The sequence below is a fragment of the Vigna umbellata genome, chromosome 1 (genome assembly GCF_029865625.1).
Source record: "Vigna umbellata cultivar VRB3 chromosome 1, Vumbellata_1.0, whole genome shotgun sequence".
Taxonomy (NCBI): domain Eukaryota; kingdom Viridiplantae; phylum Streptophyta; class Magnoliopsida; order Fabales; family Fabaceae; genus Vigna; species Vigna umbellata.
This window is the reverse complement of record NC_142165.1, coordinates 85,296,331-85,306,357: the sequence shown is the minus strand read 5'-3', so window position 1 is coordinate 85,306,357 and position 10,027 is coordinate 85,296,331. Positions and strand designations below refer to the sequence as shown.

Below are 10,027 nucleotides of genomic sequence, written 5' to 3'. Positions count from 1 at the left end.
GAAAAATTTATTGCTCATTTTACCAGCATATTTTTTGAGAATTTTTTTTATAATGGAAATTATAATTTATCCATGAAATTAACCTTAGATATATTACTAATGAAATTATTCGTCAATAATAAAAATTATAATTTATCAACGTATCCTACTAACAAATTAATTACCAATATCAATAATTTAAATTCTAAAATTTATAAGTAAAATCTTTTAATAAATATAGGTTTATTGACAAGATTATTTTCCTTCATAAAAATTCATTGATAATTATAAAATTTCTTGTAATAATAATAATAATAATAATGAAATTTTTAAAGAAAACTAAGATTATATAAATAAGTTGGGTTGAATTGTTGAAGCTTGAGATAATTTGAATTAAAATAAGCTTATTCTTCCTTCCTTAAAGAGAAAGGTATCTATTGGAAACATGAAATATTTTTCATCAACTTACTTGTCACTTCGACAGTATTAAACTTCCACTTAGTTTTCTCGTTGTGAAATCTTGTGGCAAGGCAGACAAACATTTTTGTTTGAAAAAGGTACACAAGTTTACTGGCTTTTTGACTGGACCGTTGAGTAATTATATAATTTACAAGCCATAATAAGATAACCAAAGAACTGCTTCTTTAAGAGTATTTAAAGCATACCAACATATAAATTGTAGAAGCAAAATGCTACATTTTGTCATAATCCATATTTAAGCATTGTCACAACGTAAACACATTCTTTTTAAAAACTTATTAGTTTGATAAATCAAAATATTTGAACAATTTATTTTGTCCTAACATTTTTTCTTCCTCGTGGATCATAACAACCACAAACTATAGATGTAATAAAAAAAAGTGACCATCCCTATACAAATACAATATAATTAAGTTATTTCAATTGTAAAAATATGTTTCCATATAAAACTAAAATTGCGGTACAATTAAATATTATTTTTAAATATTAATCACTCCAATTCATGTTGAAAATAGAATATAAAAGCATACTTGAATTTATCATTGAAAATAATTATGATGATCATATTAGTAATAAATATGTGATCTTCTAAATGTAAAGCACTTTAGATTTTTTCTTTAATTTTTCTTTTAATAGGGATGAAAATAAAAATATTGGGAATTATATTTTTAAACAAATGGAAACTATAATCCTTTTATGTAACTTTTGCCTTGTAAAATTTCTAATTTTATCCCTCATTAAATTAAAAATATTGCTTATGATATTACATAATAAACTTTTAATGACATCCTAGTTATAATTTTATATTAATCATATCACTTATATTTTTTACTAAGTGCATGAGCCAAAATTTTTAGCAATTTTCTATAGAACACACAATAAAAAATATGTCGATAACAAGTAACAAATAGATCAAACAAACAAAATATTTAATTATAATAAATTTTATCAAATTTTAATATAATGTTAAAAAGTAAACTTTAAATTTAAATTTAAATTTAAATCTAACTCATGACTTGAAAATGAAATTTACGTATATTTATATAATCGAACTTTATCAAAATTGCGTGAACTTTCAACAAAAGAAAAAGAAACTTCACTAAACATGCATTATGTATACTGACAAAAGTCTATCTATAAGTGAATTTGATTGGTTGGTATTAATGAAGTTGTCGGTTTTAACTTGGTGCTGAAGTTTAGAATGTATATACGTTATTGGTTTGTGTGAAAGTGTGGTTTTACATGTTTGTCGGTAATCCGAACTTGGTATAGATACCTTAGTCCAGATGGTAGTAGGTGTTGGTTTCTGTTGTGATGACATGGACGTATTCCATTGCTATGCTGCACTTTCTTCACGTGGATCTTACCGTCATAAAACGGGATCTGCGTGACATTAATTTATTTTGAGTTAAATATGTTTTAAGTCCTAAATTATTTGTCGTTTCTGATTTTCGTTTTTATTTTAAAGAAAAGTACAATTTGGTCTTATTTTTTTCGAAATATTCGTTTTAATTCTCGAAAATTAAACACTGTTTAAAAATTTGGTCCTCATTTAGCAACAAATGAGGACTAAAACTAAAATTTTGAGGATTAAAACGAACGTTTCGAAAAGAACGAGGACCAAATTGTACCTTATTTTGAAGAAGGGACGGACGAAAACCAAAAACGACCAATAGTGTAGGGACTAAAAACATATTTAAACCATTTATTTTAAACTCTCGTAAAATATTGTTTTTTATTATTGTATACCAATTTGATAGTATAATTATTTTTCATTTCCTTTTATGTTTCACTTTTTTATTTTTATCAATCTATTTATTTATTACACTTTTTGTAAATATTTTATTTCGATAAAACAATTAAAACTTATTAAATTTTAATTTTTAATAAAGATTTTGAATTACCATTAAATATAAAAAATACTAAATATAAAATTATCAGTAAATAACACTAGTGCTGAAGAAATAATTCATGTAGGCATCCACAGAAAAGTAGCTACTAAGATCTCAACAAACAGTTTTAATAAGAAAAAAACTACAGATTTAAACAAGCAAATTTTAATTGACATACACTATCTAAGAAAGTTCTGACAAACGCCAACCGGGTAAATAATACTGATTTGCATTTGATAAATAAATAGTTTAATAATATCAATTGAAATTAATTTACATCATAGTTGAATATCAAATCTTGACTTGGTTCTAATGATTTTTGTCAATAAAAAAAGTCCACAAAAATAAAATAATTTTATTTTTATCGGTTAATAAATCTTAACCTATCGCTTTATTTTTATCTCTTAATTTGAAAGTACTCTACTTTTAATCTTCAAATATAGTTAACATTTAATAATAGTTATAAATAGCCACAAAATGCATTTATGATAACATTTATTAACAAATTAAGAATATTTTTTTAATCATTTAACAATTTACTTATTTTAAGCTTTGTTTGATATTTTTTTTAATTATTGAATAATAACTGCAACTTTCGGGAAAATGCATATACGCATACCCATGTATAAAAAATGTATAGAACAGTTTTAGTAATAATTTTGTTCTCAAATCATTACTTTTCCTCTTGAATAATGCTTAAAGTAATAAAATTATTAAGCAATTATTACTACCTAAAACAATAACATTATTTTTCAAATTTTTCTAAATTGATGTATTTGAATAAAATTTGTGAGCTAACATAATTTATAATGCTTTTGAATAGTTTTCAATACTTTGATTCAGGGAAATTAAAGACCTAACTGTAATAAACATAAGTTGTTAGAATTAGAGTTTTGTTTGATGAATTGATTGACCAGTAGCTGGTTTTGGTTGTTAAGAGAAGAACAACAGATAGCTCGTTTTATTGTTAAAAGATTAGTTTCAATAAATGAATAACTAAAAAATTTTACATTATAAAAAAATGCATGTTATTATCTGACAAATAATATTGAATTTCCAAATATTCATAAAGGACTTTTCCCTCCTTTCGAAACACCATAACGTGATGAAAACAAAAAATAGTCCAAACAAATTACTATTCATCAATGAATGTGGTCTTCGAATAGGACACCGTACCCAACGTTCTTCCAAAAAAATTGCACCCAACCGTTTTTTATCCTGAATATTTATCATTTTTCTGAAGATTTTCTTTAAAAATAAAAATAAAAATAAAATCCAAGTTTAATATTTATATATTTTTTGGCGTATAATGCAGGTATATATAATAAGAAAATTTTATTCATATAATTTTGTGACAGATAGAAAATAAACATCGAAGAAATAAGAGTTTTATAAAGAAGAAGAAAATCTATTCATTGCGTCAGATGGATTGTGGTTCACCTTCATCCAATATCATACACTCATCACCAAATTTGGCATTACGTCTATTTTATTTAAATACTTTCTCCTTATATTATTATTTTATTTTAAAACTAAAGAAAACAATTTTTCACATCCTCGGATGAAACACGATCAAGCATTTGGGAAAGTCAAGCCCGCAATTCATGGGGCACTGACTTTGGGTAATATACCATAATCTAAGGGCGTTCGTTTTTATAATTTGAATATTTATTTTGAAATAATTGCCTAAAAATAATCATGTTTCTAAATTATTTAATTTTATTATTAGCAAATTTTAGTAAGACCACAAAAATTATATATAAAACTCATTGATTAAAATACTTCATTTAACCCATGGTCTAACCAGTTGATAATATAAAAGTTCTGACCATAATTTATATATCAAATTTTTATAAATATTCTGCTTTCCTTAATGGTAAAAAACGAAGCCTTAAAAGTTAAACCAAATTGATAAAGTGCAAAGAACTACTTTTGTACTTGAGAAAAAAAGGTACGGCTCTTTTGATGGTGTTGGCTTTTCTTTTTAAACATGTTAATGTAGTCATTACCACACCATGCTTGATTGATTGCACCACCAAATATCTCAAAGAAAAATAAAATATTTTCTCACGTGTTCTTTAAGTACCTGTTTCTTCTGTTTCTGTTTATAATATTAAATAATGGAACGTATGTTATACGGTTGTTAATTGAATACGTGGTTTCTTAATCGCCATCGTTTGACCCATTTAATACAATCATTATCATTTCGTTGTAGGATCTATCACTGTATATTTAAATATGATTAGGAACACATAATAAACTAAGTTTCACTGTAATTACTAATTGTATTTTATTCCACTTCAAGTTGATTCAGATCAATGTCAAAGAAAAGGGTGATTCAAAGTAGTAGCTAGCACCTTTTTCGGCGACTTCTAAACATCTTAATTAGAAATTAATGTAATGCTGACCCATAACAATATAATAATATCACGTTTATTTTTTTGTTGGTTCACGTTAAGTGATCAAATCGAATTCCTTAATGATGTCAGTGTGGTGTGACTAACAAGAGTAGTAGAGTTGCTCCTCCAATTCCACCACGTTCGTGAACGCGTTCGGTCATTTTCAAGGTCTTCATGTCCTACGAGGATGGGACAGAATTATTTTTTTTATTCAATGCCCTTTTTCTTGTGACTTTTGTTATTGCTATTATTATGATATTTTGAGACTGACCATTGCTCGGGTTTTGTATTTTTCCAGATACATATTTTTGTTACACGGAAACGTATTTTCTTTTATTTAAGGATTGGCGAAGGTTGTCTGAGGAATCGGAATAATGGGGTTTCTTCAGCTACTTTCGGTAGCTTCTTTCCCGGTTATCAAAGTGTTACTGGTTACTGCAGTTGGCTTGTTTCTTGCACTGGATAACGTATCATTATTGGGAGAAGATGCAAGGAAGAAAGTGAATCAGGTTACAGATATAAGTATCGTTTTTGTTTTGTTTTGTTTTGACTTTCTCGCTTTTGTAGATTATTGAAAATGGTTCTGCTTCTGTGACAGCTTGTGTTTTATGTGTTTAATCCTGCACTGGTGGCTATCAATCTGGCCAGAACGATTACCTTGGAGAGTGTTGTTCAGTTGTGAGTATTGATTTGTAATGCTATGTGTGGAGAAGCTTGCATCCTGTAACTAATGTTTTTGTGACTTTTTGTTACTGTGGTTTAGGTGGTTCATGCCGTTCAATATTCTTTTCACATTCGTAGCAGGCTCGGCCTTAGGGTGGATTTTGATTAAGATTACAAGGCCTCCCCAACACCTGGAAGGTCTCATCCTGGGTTGCTGTTCTGCTGGTATACACTTTTCTCAAGTAAATGAATGCAGCAAACCACACACGTAATCTTACTTCTGCATAACTTTGTTCAGACAGACTTTGAGTTCTGCAAGATCTAAGTGGGAGCTGCAAGATCTTTTTTAATAAATTAAAAAATGTTAACATGTGCTGTGGGACCCTTTTGTCTTTCTCTCCTTCTCACACCATCCTGCAAATGCAGAGGATCCACCTTCGTTCTCAAGTCATGAAGATGAAAGCTCTGCTTGTCACCTGCAGATTTCCATTGATTCGGAATTTTTGTCCTATGTCTTAACTCTTCTTGGCTTTCTCTTTACTTTTCTGCAGATTTTAAATTATGAAAAAGAATAAAAGGAATTGTCATCCTATGAAACGATGTTAATATGAGGTTTATGCCACCCTAAATTCTGACTGAAGAGAGTCATGTGCTTATTGTACCCAATAAAGTTCTACTTAAACTAAGAAATATCTTTCACCAGTGGTGTCCCGATGCCTGCATTACGTTTGCAATGTATTGTTTATAATTTTAATAATATGTGTTAAACCTGCGCAGCATCATCTGCCTTATGCATCTTATGGTTGAGCTCATTTTTTAGAGTAAATATGAACAGGAAATTTGGGGAACTTGCCCATTATCATTATTCCTGCTATGTGTAAAGAGAGTGGGAGTCCTTTTGGAGACTCTGATGTTTGCTATCAGTATGGGATGGCTTATGCTTCACTTTCCATGGCGGTATGCAATATGTTAATTTTAAATTGTCAATTGTTGATATAGTTAGCACTTATCCAAGAAAGTTATTAACTTATTGGAGTTCATTTGGAAACCTCAGATTGGAGCAGTTTATATATGGTCATATGTTTACAACATAATGAGGATTTCCGTAAATAGAATCCAAAAAGAAGACGCTTCAAGTAACGACATCGGCATATTGAAGGCTTCGGGGGATGCATCAGAGTCACATTCACATCATTTTTCACAAACACTTAATCCTACAAAAGATGCTATAGATGATGCATATGCCTTACTGCTTCCTGAAACAGAATCACAGGAGAAAGTGAGGCTTGCTACAAAATCCCCTTTTCAAAAGATAGCTATTTAGTGATTAAAATTTCTGGATAGTTTCCCTTCACAATATTGGTTCAACTGCATTTTAAAGAGTTAAGAACACATGAGTAACTCACATGTTAAATACTCTTGAGAATATTAGCACTAAAATCCTCTCTAATGCAGTATTTCCATTAGGATAATTTTATGCAAGTCCTAGCAAAGAATCCAGGCAAATTGTTCAAAACAAAATGTCTTGATAGTTAGCATTCTTCAAATTGAAGCATGGCAACAGAATTAACCCTTCAAGTATCTCTACTCTAGTAACATAACTGTATGTAACTTAGGCCGAATTGAATGCATAATATATAATATGAATTCAATTTATTTACTTTCACAGATCTCATGATTGATCTTCTTCTGATACAAAAGTTTGCTGCCAATCCATGATGCATATACATATACAACACTGATTCTTAGGTGTTTTTTGCAGTTTTCAATCTCAAGTAAAGTTAAGAACTCCGTGAGGGTGATTTCAAGCAACTTAAATTTGCAAGCTGTGTTTGCGCCATCAACCATTGGAACTGTATGATTCAGGGTTCATTTCCTTGGAAACAACCTGCTATCAACCTGCTATCATTATAATATTTACTGCATATACGCATTAAGATATATTTTAATAATGTGAAATCTATGGATGCATGAATTGGTTTGATACATTTGGACATTTTACTCTGCTAAAATTGAAGAGGTCTAATGGATCTAGACAACGGTAGTTTTATACTATTTGGTAAATCTTTTGTGTTGTTTTTGTATTGTTACAGATTATTGGATTTGCGATTGGTATAATCTCCCCAATACGTCATTTATTTATAGGTAGGGATGCTCTGCTTAATGTGGTAGAAGAATCCACTTCCATGTTGGGGTACACATCTCACAACTTTACTTCTTCACATTTTCAGTTGGAAAAGATAAGAATTAACAAAAAACTTTGTGATCTTCATTTACCTACAAACTTGTTATTGTTATAAATAATAGCTAACAACTTTTTATCATATCTCAAGTTGTATATAATTCTTTATCAATTTTATGCTTTCTTAATATACCTCATTTTATTATAAATATTCTTTTAAAATCTAATAATATTTTTTATTTTAATAATTATAAAGAAGTTTGTAAAGTTTTGCCTGTGTAAGGTGTTATAATTAGTGTCATGGGGTATTGGTGTTGTTTTTTGGGTCTTGAATTAAACCCACTCAACTAACTTTCATTTCTCTGTAGTGAGGCAGCCATCCCTACCCTGACTCTTATAATGGGTGCAAACCTACTTAAAGGTGAGACTTTATGATTTGTTTAACTGAAGTTTTTAATGTGAACAAGTTTTTTCATTTTCTTTCTCTGAAGAAATGCTTAAAGAAAATAATTATTGCAAATGGGACAGGTTTGAAAGGATCAAGCGCTCCATTGTGGACAGTTGTGGGAATTGTAGCAGTAAAATATATTTTCCTGCCACTTTTGGGTGTGGCAGTGGTGAAAGCAGCTATACGTTTGAGTTTGGTGCCATCAGATCCTTTATATCAATTTGTGCTTCTGCTTCAACATGCACTTCCCCCAGCCATGAACTTAGGTATATTTCCCATAGCTTCCCTACAAAAGAAAGTGACCTTTTATTCAATCATAAATGTTATGCTGAAAACAAAAATGTGTTGGTAGAGTTTCAGAATTTCTAATTGATTTGCCTAGTATCTCAAGATCATGTCATTTTCTTTATAGAGTTTTTCAATTTTATAAAAATAAATTTCAATTTTGTATTAAAAATTTAGAAACTAAAAATATATTTGTCTTGAATAAATTAGTTTTAGTACTGGTGATAAATTTGTGTGGCTACTGCAATTTGTCAGGGACAATGGTTCAGTTGTTTGGAGCTGGAGAAAGTGAGTGTTCTGTTATCCTGCTATGGACATATGCTTTGGCGTCAATTGCTGTTACTCTTTGGTCAACTTTCTTCATGTGGCTAGTGTCTTGATTATGTATACTAATATTATTGCTGTTATCATATTTATTTATTTTTTATTTCAATAAACTCACTATTGAATATAGTGAAATATTTATTTTTTATTTTAATAAACTCACTATTGAATACAGTGAAAATATACGAAATTAATCTCATTTGTGTTAAATATACAAATAAAAAATAATAACAAACTAATTAAAGATAAAAGATAAATTTTGTGATAATTTTTTGAACAACAAACCTGGAAGTTGCTCTTACAAATTATTTGAGGAATGTATTGTTCACATTCAGTAGATAAAGATGTCATTATTGAAATGTCAATACTCTTATAAATAAACTAATAAAAATTCTCTTTCCACGGGAGGAAAGACATATATGGATAGGTCAAACGCAATGGTGACAAAAAGGGAGGTCAGAATAGACTATAGTAGAAGAATTATGGATGAACAAGAGAGAGAAACCATAAAAAGTATATAAGATTCTCCAACAAGACACCTGAAAAAGGAAAAAGAACAACCTCAATGTTCTGAATAGCTGGGAGGAGACAGAACATGTGACAACACATGATGAGCTTGAAAGAGGAAAACAAGCAACTTGGACGCTCTGAATTGTACACACATGCAATCATACATTACAGAAAAGGAGTAAATCCACAACTTCAAAAGGTGTTGAGAGCGCTAGGAGCTCCGATGAAGGCATCGTTGATGACATGGTGATCGTCTAGTCGAGACGATAAAAATCATATAATCGTCGGTCGAAACTAGAACTTAAATAAAATATAAGCTAAATTATTATTTTTATTTTTTGTAGGTAACGGATATCTGTAGGTCGGGTAGTATAATACCTGCACGATTTTTTTGGCCTCTTATATAAGACCAAGAAGGGAGGGTCAAAAAGAATATTATTTTTTTATTCTAAAAATAATATGTTTTAAATAAAATTTACATGTTATTTACTATTTAAAGGAAAAGTATACGTTAAAATTAAAATTTTCATATAAGATCTTTTATTTATTATTTTTCCACGAGCCCCATTGTTGTAAAACTGACAGAAAAACTAATAAAAAATTGTTTTCTAAACTTCTCATTTTTTTTTTTGAAGATCTCGTAAGAAGCTCTTAAAAAAGTAAATAAATAATCCAAGATATTATAAAGGAAATATAAGATAGAAAAGAGAATAAGAGGCTGAAAAAATATTTTGATACTGTGACAGTGACAGTAGGTGAAGGATAAGCGGAATATCCCATAGCTCACAAAAAAAAATCAACAAGAATCCATTCAACGTTGACTATACTTGAAAGAAAAGATATGCAACGGTTCAAAACAAGATAC

General features: G+C 29.2%; 1 protein-coding gene across 2 annotated transcripts; it reads left to right on the top strand.

The window, feature by feature from the left end:
* Positions 1-4,800: 4,800 nt before the first annotated feature.
* Positions 4,801-8,833, top strand: LOC124844668 (protein PIN-LIKES 3-like). Of its 2 annotated transcripts, XM_047321646.2 has the most exons (11): positions 4,803-4,918; positions 5,049-5,259; positions 5,349-5,428; positions 5,514-5,638; positions 6,249-6,370; positions 6,468-6,692; positions 7,176-7,268; positions 7,507-7,607; positions 7,964-8,016; positions 8,124-8,309; positions 8,584-8,833. In XM_047321646.2, exons 2-11 carry the CDS (start codon positions 5,125-5,127, stop codon positions 8,706-8,708), a joined length of 1,245 nt encoding a protein of 414 aa, XP_047177602.2. In that variant the 5' UTR covers positions 4,803-4,918; positions 5,049-5,124; the 3' UTR covers positions 8,709-8,833. The 2 variants fall into 2 exon arrangements, with proteins under 2 accessions (XP_087960668.1, XP_047177602.2); XM_088104542.1 differs by lacking the exon at positions 7,176-7,268 and having other exon boundaries at positions 4,801-4,918.
* Positions 8,834-10,027: the final 1,194 nt, after the last annotated feature.

Coding starts and splice junctions, on each gene's coding strand:
- LOC124844668 (XM_047321646.2), top strand. CDS start 5,125: ATGGGGTTTCTTCAGCTACTTTCGGTAGCTTCTTTCCCGGTTATCAAA. Junction 6,371..6,467: donor ATGCTTCACTTTCCATGGCG/GTATGCAATATG, acceptor TGGAAACCTCAG/ATTGGAGCAGTTTATATATG. Junction 7,269..7,506: donor CGCCATCAACCATTGGAACT/GTATGATTCAGG, acceptor GTATTGTTACAG/ATTATTGGATTTGCGATTGG.